Raw genomic sequence first — 18,604 nt, forward strand, 5'->3', positions numbered from 1 at the left:
TAATCCCTACTGCTAACAGTACTATAGCACGTAGCTATAGAATAGGACTAATGTTAATGCTATCTCTGACATAACCCATACTCTTACTTTTGATAATAATTTTAATTAATACGTATATTGTTTGCATAGCAAATATCTGGCACTAGTGCTGAAACAATTAATCGGTTGGTTGTCAACTATGAAATAAATCGTCAACTACTTTGATAATCGATTAATCAGTTTGAGTAATTTTTTGAGAGAAAAAACAGTCAAAATTATCTGATTCCAGTTTCTTAAATCTGAATATTTATTGGTTTCTTACTCCTCAGTGACAGTAAATTTGTATATCTTAGGGTTGTGGTCAAAACAAGACATTGGAGGACTGATCGACGTTTTTCACCATTTTATAGACTAAACAACTAATGAATTAATTGAGAAAATAATTGACAGATGAATCAACACTGATCTACGTTGTTTCTGCTCATACATTCATAGAAACCTTTTAAAAATAAATTTTTTTTAAAGGGATTTTAACAAAGTTTAAAGACCGTTCATGAACATATCAGCCTCATGTCATGTTTAGAGTGTACATGGCTCTATAGTACAGTGGTAAAACTGGTTCTGTTTTACCCATGTGAGATTTGTCATCCTACCTTGTTTACTTCCATGTCTGTCTAACTCCCTCCCTTTCACCCTCCTCCCACCCTCTCCCAGTCACTCAAGCACTTCCCTTGATCTGTAGAGGTTATGAGAGCTCTCTTGTGTGGCTCGCATTATCATTTCACACAAAGACAGCTACAGATACTGTTAGTGCAAAAATGAAAGAGGGGACGGACTAAATCTCCCCAATCATAACAAATCAGTGATTCAACCTCCGGCACCAGGCTAAGCAGATTACTGTCATTTTCCACCACTTGTCCCTTGTAGCTAACAACCTCCAATTAGCAAATCCCGCTGTGCATATCTGTGCCCTGACGGGGAGCCACCATGACAAGCAGAGAAATTAGAAGTCCTGCATGTTAATCTACCATGCTCTGGCAATCTGTGTCATCGTCAAAACACTTTCAGGGGAAATACATATTCAAGGGAATCACAACAGCGAAGGCATAGACAGCAGCAGGAACAATGACAGTAAAGTCCCAAAACAAACAGCGCTGCATTGTTGCTGCTTCAGACAGCAGGTTGGCTGCTGCGAGCAAACTGAGGAAAGTGATTGATGAGGAAGACCAAAGACGGGGAGTTTGACTGCTGTGTGTCATGTTACAGTATCTCCAGCAGAAGAAAATTTGTTATTCACCTCGAATATGGAGTGTAATAAAATACACAAGCCAGATATTCAACATCAGCTGAAATAAAATAAATAAAATCACACAAGAAATAAAACATTTGGGTTACCTCATATTGTACTATCAGCTTCAAACACTATAGGTTACACTGTCATTAGTCCAAGTTGTACATTTAAGTCATGGTGCAATCCTTTGTAAGCAGTTTTGGACAGAGCCCTTACCTGTCGCTGTTGTGATAGTTTGAACGGCAGCCCTGAAGGAACAGACTTGGGTGGCAGACAGAGAGCTGCTGTCGTTGAGATCTGTTGGTTCTGGAAGTGGAGAGCTGAATGTGGCTGATTCTGGCCTGTCGATGGTGACTGTTGCTGCTGTTGCTGCTGGGCTGAAGTCTTGTTCACTGAGCTTGCCATGATAGGCATCGGCTGGCTGACAGAATGGGGTGCTTTAGGGCTGAAGTGCAACGTGGGCTTGGTGCTGAGAACCTTCATGTCCAAATGATGGGAGCCATTGTGACCATTTGACTTGAAGAGGCAGTTGTTGATCCCTTTACTCTGGGAGCCAATCCTCTGCTGGCTAAGTGAAGCCGGGCTGGAGACCTTGTCCTGGGGGAAGGCGCTGGTGGAGGAGTGGGTACTCATGGCAGGAGCCCAGCTGGTCAATCCTGCAGGTGGTGTTTGGTGGTGGTGATGGAGCAGAGAGCTCGGCTGTTGCTGGTTTGCTGCCATCTGCTTCAGCTGCTCTGCGTGAGATATTTCTGGCCAGCAGGGCATGGCTCTGGGCTGCGCTGCCTGAGTATTAGCTTTCTGTGACGTGGTGGTAGAGGAGGTGCTGGTCAACGTGAAAGTGGGTCCTGCTGAGGCTGGTCGAAGCTGTGGCGAGCCACCATGAACCTGGCCAAAATCTGGGGAGTGCTCCATCTTTATCGGCCTCTCCATCGGGGAACAAAGACTGGCAGCTGCTCCTGCTGAGCTTGGCCGACCAAGATCCAAACCAAATGTATCATCCTGCTTCAGAATCTTCTCAAACTCCAGGTCATTCAGTGTCGGCACTGACTTTGTCAGCTCATCAAAAAGATCCTGGAGGTCTGGGTCAATCTGACCACCACCTTCATCTTTGAAGTCAAAAATCATCTCTGCGTGTGACTGGCCACAAGACTGGACCTCAGTGGGCTCTTTTTTCATTTCTTTCAGTGTCATGTTGAATATGTCTGACCCCACTCCATGGGGCATCATGTAATTCTTCCTCTGCATGCCCATGGTTGAGGACCCTTGCAGAGAATGAGACTGGGCTAAGTTATGGTTGCAGGGCCCATGTCCCAGACCACCGGTATCCATACGGACCCGCTTATAGTCTGATCCAGAAAAACCGCAGGAGAGCCCATTCTGCTTTGGTGCATGTCCTGGTGTATTTCCCTCAATCTTCCTTCGTAAAGATCCTTGAAGCTGCAAAACACAACAGAGTAGAATTTAAAAAACACTTAGAAAACAGAAAAAAAGACCTCATTTGATTTGGAAACGTCACCTCACCTTCATTTCATTAATTTATTATTTACTGATAAGTGTTTTTCAAAAACGACCTTCATGGTTCAGGAGGTTAAATTTCAATAAAGAAATAACCCTAAAGAAAACGTTTTCATAACAAGACTTTAATTATTCCCCTCGATTCAAAAGCTGTCTTGCGAGCCAATTTAAGTCATGGTGATAGTTCTGAAGATGGGTGCATTACATGCAGCTCAAAGTATCACCATGTAAATTAATCCAATTTCACAATTTGCTCCAAGGCTTGTAGATGCTGTACACTCCACCAACTTGTGAAATTTCGAAAAGATTACTTTTATTAATAGCAGTGTTTTCATTCAGTAGAACAACTTTTGATTCTACAACATTGATGATGTCTCAAATGCTTTATTTTGTCATAAATCAACCAGATCAAGCAGATAAATTCAGTTAAACCATACAAAGCTTTCATTTATAATTTGATTTGAACACTTCCAATGCAGCAGAACGCTTCTGCAGCATTTAGAAAAATGTTTTGATAAAATGTAGTTTGAGCGCAGTGGATGAGCTGAGAAGATAGCTAGGAATCTGATACAGTTGACAGAGCGCAGAGAGAAGAATAGGGTCTTTGTTTCCTTCATTTGCATACATTATATTTCTTCCATTGTGCTTCGTTAGATAGCAGAGTTTCTCCTTTGTGGCTGAGATTCTGCTTAACATGCTGGTGCAGATATCAGACTTCCTTTTGTCCTATATCCCCATGCATGTCTTCCTTTAAGGTAATGAGCACATAGCAATGACTCACAACTCTAACCACTCTGCAACACTCCATAAAACTGAAGCATTAACAACGCTAACACGACGCTTTTTCTGTTAAGATTATTTATGTACACAGGAACATATATTGTCATGTCAACAAAATAATAGTTTCTTCCTTCACATGTGCCTATGAGTCATTAACAACAATTCAGTGATGAAGAAATTGTCTATCCAGCAGCAATCTCAGGCACACTGTGGTATACACATAAAAATGACTGATTATCTGACCATCTTTTAATGTGGTGCTTGCATGGAAACAAAATGGATCTGATTGTACACCAACCTGAACACAGGAGAGGAATATCAGTGTGTTGCATATTTCACTGTGGGAACAAATTTGAGTCATTTCCACCTGCTGGCACACATTAGATTAAGATGATTCATAGCCTGAGGCTTTGGACTGAATCCTGCAGTTCACTACATTTCTACTCTGTTCGTGTCTGTATTACTTGTGCTAATGCTCTGAACAATTGCTCAGAGATACATCCTCACATTTTAATCAAGGCACAAATATCTCTGTGACTCACTGAGCCTCCTTTATTAAAGCTAATAAGTGTGTATGTGTGTGTTTCAACATATTGAATGAATGTGGATGGATGATGAGGATGATTGTGTTGGCGGAGTTGGTGTTGTACTGAAAGGGGAAAGGACACTGAAATGATCAATTCAGTGGCTGTGCATTTAGCCTAGTAAGTAGAAACTGTTATAGTTAACATTATTTGCTGATAGTACTGGGCAATAAATTGTCATATTAATATTGTGATATGAGATTAGGTATTCTAATAGGTATATTCGATATCATTTCTCCTGATATGGCATAATTGCTGGCTTTTCCTGGTTTTACAGTCTGCATTACAGTACAATTTTCTGAACATACCAGACTGTTCTACCAATTGTAAGCATTGCCTTTAGCCACTTAGTCATTCTGTCCGTATCACAGATGATATTTATCAAAAATCTCATTGTATTAATATTTTGTGAAAGTACCAAGAGTCATCCCTACAATGCTGTTGCAATATCAATATCAAGGTATTGGGTCAACAATATGTTGCGATAATTGATTTGGTCCATATCATCAGGCGCTATAATAGCCTACTGGTAAACATAACCCACAAAGAGAGCACTTAATAACTGTTTCATTAAAACTATGTGTGTGCATGCATATGTACTATGCATTTATCAAAAATAAAGTATATGCTATTATATATAAAGTATATACCATAAAATATAGTATGAAACCTATTTGGTTGAAGTGGATTTAAAGTCTGACTTAGACCTGTAAATAATCAAAAAGATAATTAAATTGTATCAGTTAAATCAAGCTTCATTAATGAAGAGCTTTAAAGGAGATTTCAAAATATTAAGATATAAATTGTGTAATATAATATTGCCTAAAAATATTGCAATAATATTTATAGGCCAGCCTTGGATAGATTGCATTCCAAGTTTATTTTAGTACAGTAGGAAAATTTACTTTCAAACAGGTGAAACTTGCTAGAGCTTCATGACAACGACCAGTGTGAACGCAGAAGGAAAAAACATTGCATTGAGCCAAAGACACATTTTAGCCTTTTTTTTGGTCAAAATATTTTCCCACTGTGTAATACTGCAGCTGGAGGCAGAACCTAATTTTAAACTCTTGTTGGTGCTGCATTTACAGACCCCCCGGCCATTTGAAAATTCAAAACATGTCTGTGTTCAAACACAGTAGACAAACAATAATCATGTGCAGTTATGTTTTGAAAAATATCCCAATAATTTGGTCATCATTAAGATGTTCTTGTTGTTGAAATAAATGAAAACAAATAGAGGGCAAGAAATAATTAGAAAAAGTAGTTAACTATTAATGTAAAATGCACAATATTTGTCTTAAATAGTATATGTACTACATTTTTAGGTATTTTTAAAGTTATTATTTGCTCAGTTTACCTTTTATATTTTGAAATTTAAGGTTGGTGCAAATCTTGTTAAAATGCAACTAGTACTTTAAAGTTAAAAACACAAAATAAGACTCACTAGAAAAGTTCTTAACAGAGACTACAGAGAAGAAAGAGAAAGATGATGTAATGACTGTCTGGCTGGATGATGTGGAGTTAATACTGAGAAGTTTTAGTAAAATATACAATTTTAACTTGGAAATGGTCCATAAGTTTATCTATAGTATGTCTCATTCACAAGCTCTTTTTTGCCATCTTCACTGAGATGCACAATATTAAACATTATGCCTCTCTGTAGACTACTGGACATCTGTTTTTCTCCAAATGCAGATGAAAACAGGCCTCCTTGTGTGTGCAGCTCATGCACACTTTCTCTCGTTCCACAGGGCTCTTTCTGGAGAAGACAGACAGGAGCACTCCTCATGGTTCAAGGCACTGTCTGAGAAAACACTTCATGAATAATGGAGAGGAAAGTGGATGTGTTGCAAAAAGCCATTGTGAGACAGGGTTGCCTCACTACTGCCTCAGTGCCATTTAAAAAAATGGACTGAAAAAGTGCATATCTTAGTTCAACCTTCTCAAGATTTTGTAAAGTCAAGATTTTGTCAAGGTTAGGTTGTTTTCATGTGTGCATCCTGATGCTACCTCAATTTGGGGAAAATAAACTAATACCCAAGGTCCAAAACTATTTTTTTCTTATATTTTCAACAAATAAAGGACCACCCTGTTCACTCAGCACTCAGAAGTAGTGGCCTCCGAGCTGGCCTGAAATCCTCATGACAGATCTCCAAGTGAACTGAAAATAGATTTTTTGATTAACATTTAATGAGCTTAGAAGCTCTGAATCACTTTGAAAGTGACTCCTGCTGCATGAGAGGCTCAAACATATGCATTATATACGGATCGTTGTAGAGATGAAAGCATGCTTACATTTGTTTTCTGTTGGCTAAACAAATTCATCCACTGTCAAGGTCTAGGTTTGGAAATTAATTCATGGATTTTATAATTACAAAAAACAAAAGTAGGTTTTTTTTGGTAGAACTAAGAAAATCTTACTTAGCTACAGTAAACAGAACAGAACACAATATATGCTGTGTTTTAAATATTTAACAAGATGTAACTTCTTCTTCTTCACCAATAAACCGTTGGCATTGCACATTTCTGCAAACAACAGATAATGTTAAACTTGTATGTTTCATATCTATCTTATCAACATTTTACCAATGCGTGTCACATTCACATTCACATTACACGTATATGAGCTGACTCTGTCATCAGGTGCAGGAGGTGATGTGGTCTTCTGACAGCTAGATGAGAAGCGCAAAACCACTGGACATTTTTAACGAGACACTTGGACACATTTCTGTTTGTGGCAACAAAACCCAATATTTTTGGTGGGCGTCTGAACAATTTGCAGCTAAAAACTGGGCATTTTTAACAAGACGATGGGACAATTTCCAGCCCTGTTTGGCAACAGAACCAGGTGAGCCAAAATTGAAAACTGAATATAAAGAAAGCGAAGTTGCAACAAAAAGAAACAAAGTTTCAACATATTGGTTGTTTGCACAAACGTTTATTGCCAACATTTATTCTGGCAACCGGGTTGTTACTGTACTACTTGTGGACAGAAGTTCCTACGAAATAATTTAAGAAGTAGATCAGGAATGGATTTCATTTTTGAACATAACCTTTTCAATCCTGCATATTGATGCCCTTTGACTGTGGCAGTAAGGAACCTGACCTTGGCCCTGTCAACAGAAGCTATCTATTCCTGAGAGCTGGAGGGCTGGTAGCTCGTGTGTCAAGCTGAGCAGTGTGGTGATGCTGAGCACTGTGGATGGGGCTCCGGGTGAGCCATCACAGGGACACAACACCAGGCCTCCTGGTACCATCTGTCATACCAGTAGCACAGTCCTCAGAGCAATGCATGCTTGAAGGATATAGGTTTGAGAGTGTTCGAAGGTTTTGTGTCTGTGTTTGAGTATGAGAGTGCGGCTCAACAAAAGATCGAGCTCGCCAGCCTTTAATCTATTCACCAGAGCCCTGAAACATGTTGCAATCCGCTCCTGCGAGAGTTGGAAACCTTCCTCTCGGCACTTGACATGGAAAAAACAGTCCCAAAATAAAGGCATAAATACGACTATTGTGTTCCTAGGGAGACATAATATTTATGCGGTTCTGCAGGTTGCATACTGTTGCAAGAGGGGATTTCAGCTCCTTTATTGCCAGATAAGAAACAAGAGCCCTAAGACCAGTGCCAGTGATCAGCTGCCATACAAAATTCAGCTATCTGCTCGCAGAATGCTGAGAAAGTGTAGAGGGCTCAGTTTAATTATAGGGTTTCTACTAGCTGTCTAAAGCTGTAAGCCATAATACTACATCCAGAGAAATTGCTTAGAACATACTGGATAACTTGAAATTTTTAATTATTTAAAGGAATGTAAGGAAAGCTGAGGCTGTACATTCATAAGCAATTTACAGTTTCAGTCAAATCAGGTCAGATTCTGCGTTGTCTTTCTGGAACTGTTTTCTTTTTTAAGGTGATAAGTTTCACATTAAGACAATTTTAATTTAAGACAAGATCGAGAATATTAAGAAGAATAAGGGACATATTTTTGACGGTGTACTGAGGCAGCAACAAGGAATTATAACTGAACTTATATTTAAAAAATATGTCTATATATCTATTATGGATAACAAGGTTTAGATGACAAATTAGATAGCTGCCTCTTTTGGCAGCTACTTTTAGCACTAAATTAAAACAATTTTCAGTGTGTTTTGGTGGATAAATTGGCTGACAGAATGATAACATCAGTAGGCTTGATCCTTTATTACACATAGTAAATTATAAAATCTATGTTTTTCTCAAACGGGAACACTTGGAATATAACTTCTCATATTCCCTCAACAAAAGAAACATATTTAATCTGTTTCTACAGGGCATGTGCCGTAAGGTTGCACAGGGATGTGTGCATAGGTTCATGGTGTGCTTCCCTAATCAGGCTGGCGCGTGATGGGATGAAGCAGCACACTGCAGAGGTGGGCTACTTTTGGCTCATCAGCACTTTGCATCCCCACACTTCCTGACACAGTTGTATTAGATTGAGGCTGCCCTCCAGAGAGCAGGCAGGAGAGAAGGATGAGCAGCAGCAGCGGCAGCAGGAAAAAAAAGGAGAGGCAGCTTTGTGGCAGCCTCTGGGAAATGGGAAGAGATGATAAGAGCTCCTTTGAAGAGAAATCATCCATTATGTTTACTGAAGGCAGATTTTTTTTCAACAGTTAATGTAGCTCAGCTCCAACATTCCATGGAGAAACTTGCTATTTTAATATAAGGCAGCCTTGCACACAAAAAATCCTGTCGGAGACACTTCCCATTCAAACACCAGCCCTTTATATCCAAATGCACAGATTAAAAGCTGCATTCCAATCGGTCCTTGCTTTGGCATGCCCTTTGTTCAGAATCAAGCTACTGAGTTTAATGGGATATCGCCAAGGTTAAAAGAGGCAGGAGGAGGCAGCTCTGAAAATATGCATGGACCCCCAAGAAAATATGATATAAATTATAAAAAAAACAGCAACAAGCAATGGTGGTATCTCTGCAATCTCTGGTCAGTGCACACCAATTAAAATGATGAGACATGGTATGTAAAGCTGCTGTTGAGTAGTCTGACTTGTAATCATTCTTATTTTCAATAGACATCCCTTAAAATGACCTAAAACACAAATTACTCTGGACCTATAAAGGTAGTTTGAAAGGCCTATTGTGCATAATAATCTTTGAGTATATTCTCCTGTCAGGTATTTTGTCAGATAGTTCAAGATTCGTGGCCTGCAGATTCCCAGGATGGAAGGATCGCGGTGAGGTGATCCTGGGAACAAATATGGGGTGTGTGAGTTTGTGTGGGAGGGGGAAGGCAGACTCTGTCAAGGCATCACCGCAGCACCAGCTAGGCCACGCCACTGCAGACGTACCATAGGTCACCAACATCGCAGTGACAAGCCGTCACATCACATCACCCATGGCCATGTGGCTCACAGAGCTCCTGACACTGCTGTCGCCTCTCATCTGCATGTCATTCTTAACCACAGAGACATTTACTGAGGGGTACTGAGGGCTCCCCGGACTCAGGAGCAATCCCATGCAGCATATATCACTGTATTCGCTTCTAGAGTAAAAGGGATCCCTTCAATAAATGATTAAAATCGGGAAACTACAGGACGTATTTGAATTAACTGCCATAATACATTGAACAAACTGAAAAAATCATTTCCAGGTCTAACTTTCACATCCTGATCTTTTTCCTATTAAAGACAAATTCCACCTTTGTCCCCACTTAGTTACTGTAAAAGAGAGAAAGACGCTGGACATGAAGACAATTTAAACAGGCCCAGAGCTACTCACAGATAACTATATAGCTCTTGCCTGCCCACTGCATATAGGCTGAGCTGCTATTGTAGCACAAAGGGTTTAATTTAGTGGTAACACAGGCTTAAATTCTCATTGGTCCGACACCCTATGTGCTGGAAACACCCTCTATCAGTTCTTGCTAGTCCAATCCACAGCTAAAGTGCTGAACACTGCACCAAAAAATGAAGGGATATGATGTATCTACCATGATGACATGTTTCTTTAAATTGGTATGAGTGCTGTGTCTGCTTAAATGTGAGAGGCAGAAGGTAAGAAACAATTTTCAGGCTGGGAAACTGCCTGAGGGTGTGGGAAGGTTAACATAAATCAGAACATGAAACGATTCTTAACAGCAAAGGCTTAAGAATAAGAAATTATCAAAGTCTGCAGACACCAGAGGTCACTGTGAGCATGAAAAAAATTAAAGAACACTCCTCAAGTTAACATTTCTAGTTGTTAGGATTTGTTATTTATCACATAAGAGTAGCTAAACCAGGATAACAACACTGAAACCTGGGACTTTAGGCAGCCTGGACTTATATGATATTAGGTTCCAAAGATCCAAAGAGTAACATGAGAAAATGATGCCACTATAGATAGACAACGTGATGATTTTAGCTTCTCTGACGACAAATCCCTTGTTAAACAGGTCTAAAGCTCTCCTTGAATGTTTGTACCCTTAAAAGGCCATTACCATACAACCACAAGTACCTTTTTCCCAGCAACCGTCAAACACAAGGCCTGCCTCCGGTCATGCCACAGGAAAAGGCCCATAAGCAGGGAACAAGTTCCCTTCCTGTTTTCAAAGACGATTCCTATGGCATGCAGAGCCGTTTCCTGCTCGCTAGGCTCATTTCACCATCTCAAACATCTGGCTGCTCTTCAGCATGCAGCTGCAGCACGGTGAGAGCCAACAGTGCCACTGCTGAGTTGAGCAACACAGTCCTGAGCCATTTCAGTCATGTCTCTGGCCGCTAGAAAGAAAACCATCATCGAGCTTCACCAGCTAATGCAAGGCATCACACTAGTGTGAATTATTTAGCATCTTGAGTAACTATTGATGAGATGATCTTTAATTGTACCATATTTAGTACTTATGAGCTGTTTATGTCCTACTGCTCAGCTATTTGGATGATGAATTCCTTGATGCTCCCTTTTGAGCACAGTGACTGCTGTTCCAAATCAGGAAACAATATTAGTCAATATCTGATGTGATTGCAGCAAAGTGCTCTTTAGCAGCATTGCTGTGGCGATTTCCCAGTGAAACAAGGATCCATTTTATATCCCGTGGGAAACCTGGGCTGAGTGGTTAATGCTGTGCTAATGCTGCTTCACTCAGCCAGGTCTTGATAAGCCTCATGCTTTTAGAGAGGGGAAACACATTTAGTGTTTTAAACCGCTTCAATGGAAAAAGCTTGGAAAAATCCACTAGTTGAAAAGGGTATACTTGTTGAGTTTTGTCATCTCTCTCAGCTTTCACTTAAATTACACACACATGCATTAGGAGAGGCGAGCAGTCTAACACTAATCTGCACTCATGCTCTGAAACAATCCTCTGCTAGTTCGGTTTGAAAAGGGACTGCTGCAGCTAGAAAGTAAGAAGAAAAAATAAATGAGTGGGAAGCTTTGTTTGACTCCCACTCCTATCAGTTCTGACATTCCAAATAAGGTCTGTGTAGACCGGCGCTGGCAGAGACGGACACAGAAAACACTGCAGAGCTCTCACAGGCTCCAACCAAGGAAAAAGTGTGTGCAGTGGGGGGAGCATTGGGGGATCATGGTGCAGAAAATATGTGACCTCTAAAAATTTATCATCAGCCTGACATTTCCCAGAAGGACAAAAACAAAACATCACATGATACTGATATATCTTAGATATTAGTTAGATACCATTATCCATGAAAAACAAACAATTCAGTTGAATTCATAGCTGTTTGCCTTGATAATGGATAGCTTGGCCTAAAAAACAACTGTTTTTGACACTGTTGAGACTGTTTGAAAAGTCATTGGATCAAGTTTGACTGCGACAAAAAAATGATACCCATGGAAATCATCAAGTAGAGCAGTAAATTAATAGCTGCACTAAATAACTTTTCACACTGGTGCCTCCAAATGTTGGTATGAGGTAACTGTCTGATTTGAATACAAAGAAATCATGAAACACACTGTCTGCTAAGAGCATATGTTAAATTCATTTTTACAAACCCAGACAAATCTCTGAGCTGACCTAAAAAAAATAGACAAATGGGACAAAACCAAGTGTGAACCCACCATGACGTCTTTCACTGGTTAGTGGACTGGTTAGTGAAGCCATGACTTTGGCATTTTGGTTTTTCTTTAGAGCCAGAAGTGACCAGATCTGAGCGAGTGGGTGAAATGGGGTAGGATATCCTGACTAGATCTGACTGTGACCCCGAGGACACGCCATAGTAGCAACGTGTCAGTCACAAGGTAGCCACACCCTAAAGCACACCCTGCTTTATAGCCTTAACTTTACTGTAAATGGGACCCTAATTCAATAACTCATGTTTACTGAGGTAATAAATCAAGCGAGAAGTAGGATCATTTTCTCATAAGCTTATACACAATTAGACTTATTTTTTAAACTAGTGGTCACTCCTGCTGGCCACTAGAAAAAAAAGTTTTAGGAACCTCCAAATTGGCCTTACTTTTCAGAGTTTTTAAGCCTCTTTAATGTCTTTGAATACAACACACTTACTGTTTTTTTTCTTTCTACAATGTGTCTAGCAGTGTCAGCTGTTTTTAACAAACAACATCTGCCAAATCCACTGTATGCTCAATACACCAGCAAAGAGAGTAGCTGGTGAAGAAAGTGTAAGATCCAGCATATTTTTATATGAGGTGGAGACCAAAACAGAGCTACAAGGGGAGTGAATATTGGACTTTTTTTTGGACATTTGTCAGGTAGCCAGAATCATGATTCCATATTAATGCAAATGTTTTATATGGATGTCTAAGTAGGCAACTTCAGTCACTTTAACTTTTCAAGGTCATAACATGTCCAGATGGTTTCAATTCTGCACCCTAATGGTTAAAATTGATTAATAAAGCTTTAAGTTTTGAGTCATCACTTCCTGCGCACAGAGAACAGAAACCACAGAGCAGCATTTTAGGATTTTATTTAAGGACAACACTACCCCCTTCTCTATTGCTGCCTCACTAGGCTAATAAAGGATGCTTTCATTTGAACAATAAAATGTGTATTCTCCTGCATAGATATTATAAAAAGACATTTCATTCCAAGGATTGCCTAAATTGCCTTTAGCCCTGCAGGCACTGTGCTCACCACTGCCTGGGCAAGTGGTGGCTCTCACAGTGGCAGGGAGAGTTCAAGGTTGCAGCAGAGCCTATGTCCCTGAGCATGTTTCTGCATGCAGGCAGCCCTTGTGTGTGTCTAAGTGGGCCTTGTGATCCAGCGCTTCAGGTCTTTTTGCATGTCGCAGCTAGTGAGAGGGAGTCACATTGAGCTCTCAGGTAATCTGCCCAAGTGGAAAAAAACAACTTTCCCATGATGTGATCACCGACATTCAAAGTTAAACACTAAGCAACCGTTGCGATTTCAAACTGATTATGCGGATTTCCGCTGATCAGGACAATTGTGCAAAAGCACCCTTATTCACCCCAAAATAGCCCAAAGCAGTTACAGGCAGTTCCTCTGTCCCAATAGTGGCATCTGGTCAAGTAAACATGTAGTCTGTTGCTTGAAAAAGGCAAACTGATGATGAACAAGTCCCAATCATTTTCCTGCCAAAGTACAGCCTCAGACTTCTTCTAAATTCTGTGTTCTTGATTAAACATACTAAATTAAAATTAAGAGGACGTCTACCCTTTAAAATACAGTTCTGCTGCTACCACTAAGAGCAATTTAGTAGTCTGGTAATAAATGTTTAAGTAGCTTGTACTAGTGTCTGCTCTGTATTACAAATGGACAGTGAACCCTCAAAAGCAAAGACAAGAGCTTAGATGAGTGACTCGGCCATGTGGCTATCGTCAAAGCATTTGCTAAAGGAGAAAGCACAGAATCTAGCCAAGCTCCCTCTGACCGGTCTGTAGGATTGGGCCGTAGGACAACAATAACCTAACCGGACAGAGGCTGTCATATGGCAGATAAACTGGCAGATCGCAGTGATCACAGTACAAGTTGTGGAAATCGGAGTGGGAAGTGGAAATACAAGTAAACCAATCCATCACTTCCAGTCTGCTCTGCACAAGGTCCCCAGCTAGCCTAAGGTTGTTACTGGAGGCTGAGAAAATCTGAACATTTTGGACATTAACAAACAAACAAACATGTCGATGGGTCCATCCATGAGTCATTCGTCATCTCATTTGAGACACAATAGGAAAAGCCTGTACCTACGTAACCAAATGCAATGCTCCATTTGAACTAAAATGCTTCTTTACCCATGTAATGTTGTTGGTATAAATCAAACAAAAAGGAGCATCTACCTTCAGTGCCAATGTGATGACATTTGGGATATCATATTATAGATTATGCTGCTGTCACATTAAATTACACTCTGTTAGGTCAAGGTTTTGTACATTAAACTATCTGCATTTCCATCCCAGGATATGATATTTGGCCTGGGTGGAAGAGATTATCCTGCTTGCTTGTGTGGATTTCACAGCTCAACTGGCAAGGCATCCCTTCACTGACTAGACAGCTGTTTTTTTCCCTCGCTTTGACTACTTCAGGCAAAACAGATGAGCTTGGTGATTCAAACTCAGCCAAGGCAGCATAATAGAGGGGAAAAATCCCTCTTACCAAGGGAATTAATTCACTGGGAATGACAATGAGGACAAACGCTGATAAACATAAGTGTCAGTATTTTAATCAGTGCTTTGAAAAGTTGTTCTGGTATAATGTACCGACTACTGAAAAGAGCATTAGGCGAAAGATACTTAAACATCTTATATTGTGTTGGATAGTGGTCCATTTAAGTGAACATTTAAGGGCCTCTTGTTTAAATATATAAAAATAGTAAAAAATAATCTAATGTGAACAAATACTGTATTGCAGATACTATAACAAGGACAACCAGTGTCACTGATGTAAAGCACATGAAACCAAGCTAATCATCCGACGGCAGGCCCTCAAAATAAGTGTCAGGCCAGCAGATTTGGCACTGCAGTTTGAGTTCAACCAGAGGCACCAATATGCGACCATAAAACTGCCAATGTATTGCCTCAAGATGGCACATGTCTTCAAACTGCAACAGTTTTTGCCTGTAGGTGGCAACATCATAAATTTACCAAGAGAGCAGCTTCTAATCAGCCTTGCTGCCAAGTGGCATGCGGCTAACTGTGGTTTTGTAACACAAAATTATTTTCCCCTTAGACCGCCATTGTTGTGAAACTGTTGACAGGAACTACAAACAAGATCAATTGTTATTCTGAATTTCTAAACCATGAGGGTTTTATATTTGCAAAACTTTCTCAGAGCCATTTTTTATGCATGTACTTGGTCTACACTGCTACTGCCAATGCTATCCTTTTCCTTCCTACTATTTCCAAACACTCCCTCTTGAGGACGATCTGAAGACGGCTAAATGCGAGTGAGTGAGTTTGAGATTTAAGGCCAGTTAAGAATTCTGCATTGAATCTAAGCCATAGGTATGGCGTAGGTAGGGCAAACCCTATGCCGTAACCGGAGTGTCAGTGGCTGAACAAGCACTGAAAATTCCCCCTCCTTTAACCTAAATTGGTTTAACAGCCGTACGCACCATCTCCTCCAACGTGTTCTCTCCTTTCTGCCCTGTTGTTCATAATTTCTAAACTCCAACTCAAACATGATCTGCCCAGTTTCAGTCGCCATTGTTTGAAGTGCACAAAGAAACCCGACACACTGGCATAGAAAATCCCACCGCTAACTAGCATTTTGGTGGTTTCATTGCAGACTGACACAGACACAACAGCGTGCACGTATAAATGCTCACAGCGGTGTATACCACTCACATAGGCTATGGCATAACCTACAACTATAAATCAACATCTAGGCAATTCCACAAGATAGTTAAAGTCTAATATTAAAACAATAAAATAATAATTGGAGAATTAAGTAGATTCACTTAGCATGTTATATCCAGGCGTCAAGCGACATCACTGCCTTCTCACAGCACCTATTAGTACTTGAGTCTTATTTGAAAATTAGATTTCAAGACGCTCTGATCTTGTTAAGATTGACAACCAATGTTATTAGCAACAGGACACAGAAAATATTATTTACTATGATAAAAATTGTCTATGCTCTGAATGGAGACACTCCACCCAACACCTCAGCCATCTGACAAGTAAAGTAAAGGAGGATGTGAAGTTAGGAAAGAGTGGGCTTCAATTAATTTATCACATGTAACCATGCCTGTGTGTAGCAGAACCACAGAACACCATGCTGTTAGGTTATGGCATAAAAAGGCTGGCTTTGTTGCCGGATGTGGGAAAAACATCCAATAGACTCTAAAAAAAGCACAGGAAGGAAACTGGGGGTGGGGTGGCAGTGAGTAGCAATGGGGGTGTGGTGGTGGAGAGTGGGAGTGAGAAAGGAATGTTCTCTTCACTCTCTTTCTCCTTCTTGTTATCATGCATACGCACACATAATAACCCCACTTTCTCACTAACAGCTATGAAAAGAATGCAGCATCACAGTTTTTCTCCACGAGGAGAGAGGCAAGAGAATCAGTCTTTACTTGCTTAATGATCTTTTTGCCATCAATTTAAAAGAACATGTCAGACAAAAAATTGATTAAAAAAAGGGATTTTATTACAGGAACCATTACCTCTGACTATGTATTTACAGTGTGTGATTAAGTATTTTTCAGTTATCTCCAACATTTTGTCAAGAAAGATATTGCTAACAACGACACACTTACATCATATTCTTTCAAGTCAGTTTAGTATGGTCTTATGTGCTGCATACAATAACACTCAATCCTTGGAGAGAGTGACACAGTGAAGAGTTAGATAATTAACTGATTAATGCTCATTGGGAGTAGCACTTGACCCAACACATACCTTCCCTCCCTGTGCCAGATATAGTATAGATATGACCTGGGTTTGTTTAAAGGGTCCACTTCACTTGCATATGTTTAATCAAAGTCTATTCTGGAGTACACCACTCATGTCTTTGCTTTAGAGGTCAACCAGTGGACAAGACATATGATTTGGTCTTGCCCTACGTTTGCTATAGTTTTTGATAATCTAAATGCCTACATGTTTTTAAAAATATCATGCTTTAATTAGATTTACTCTTCCCGCTCTAAAGCAGCTCCCATGTAGTTATAGGATTCACCTCCTTAATTGCTTTAAGACTCATTCTCATCTACTGGAGGCAACATTCACCACCTGGCTTTACCAGATGGATTAAACACACTTGTACTTTTTTGAGAGTGGAGAAAATGAGATAAAAACTTAAAGTGGCAAATACAACAGCTGAGGAGAATTAGGAGCAATACCATGAGAATGTGCAGAGACCTTTTTAAGGGGAGGAAGACGGTGAGAAACGAAAGCCCTTACACAGATAGTAGGACGCGCCTCACTAAACTTCCCATTTTTATTATAGTTTTCATTTCTCTTTTCTTTTATCTGAAAATACACATAACTATAGAAACTCATATACACTGTAATGCAATCCACCACAAATTACAGCCTCAAAAATGACCATAGTAAATAAAAGCTCTCAATACTTAAAATGCACAAATTTCAAAAGATAGTGTTCATGACTATTGCACAGCATGGGTTTCATTCTTGCTAGTTACTTTGATGCTTAAACTTCTGGATGACATTCTCCTACAGCTTCCATAAATGTTAAGCAAATTACACAACATGTCCAGGCTGTTACTATCTGCTTCATGATTTAAGGTGACAGTGCTTATTAGACTTTCATTTAATCTTTTCATGTTGGGGTTAGGCTTGTCATGCAAAGAGCACATATAGCTTACAATAAAAAACATTATGCACGTTTCATTACATTTCCAAATCAGCCATTTCTGTAATTGGGTTTGAATTGAATTGAAGACTTAATCTAAAATAACCAATTAATTCATGATAATGTATCTACGATCTAATTTAAATTTTTTTCAAAGGTCTGAGAGATCTGAGCTCTGGCCTGATTATTACTTATTTTTGTTACATTTTGTTACAATATTTGTTACAATTTTATTAAATAATCTGATTAGATAATGCTGTTACATGTAATCCTTTACCCAAACCTGGTTATAGCATGTGAGCACTCACACCCAATGGAGGTTTGCCTCATCTGAATTACAGGAACAGCTGTTGTTGGCCAATCAAAATCCTGAACTATTACATCGGCAGGTAGGGACTTTGTCCTAATAAGCATAAATGGCCTGTTATACGCTTTTTAACTGCAGCCATGGTGTATTTGAAATCAAAATCAAATCAGTGAGTTTATTGCTTTCCAATAATGCTATAATCAGCACAAGATGAAATTAGTCTAACATAACCACCAAACGGTGCTGAGCCTTTGTCACCTGAGGCCTGCTTCCTGTTAAAACCAAATTGTAGATGACTCGACAGTGGCAGATGCAGACCAGAGATCCTCCCCTGGTTTCACCTTCCGTGCGTGCTGTAGATGCAACAGCGGTGTCTGTGTGCCTCGAGGCAAGGTGGAGAGAGAGCAGGCGCCAGAGCATAGCTCAGCACCGT

General features: G+C 39.9%; 1 protein-coding gene across 1 annotated transcript in view; it reads right to left on the reverse strand.

Annotated features, from left to right (window-relative positions):
• maml2 (mastermind like transcriptional coactivator 2) overlaps positions 1-18,604 on the reverse strand; it is a 39,292-nt gene that overhangs the window by 6,824 nt on the left and 13,864 nt on the right. The window contains exon 2 of the mRNA XM_084350746.1: positions 1,487-2,707. Coding sequence (XP_084206872.1) covers positions 1,487-2,707 — 1,221 coding nt within the window. The remainder of the gene's footprint in view (positions 1-1,486; positions 2,708-18,604) is intronic.

The sequence above is a fragment of the Pagrus pagrus genome (assembly GCF_965226575.1).
Source record: "Pagrus pagrus genome assembly, chromosome: 4".
Classification (NCBI taxonomy): Eukaryota; Metazoa; Chordata; class Actinopteri; order Spariformes; family Sparidae; genus Pagrus; species Pagrus pagrus.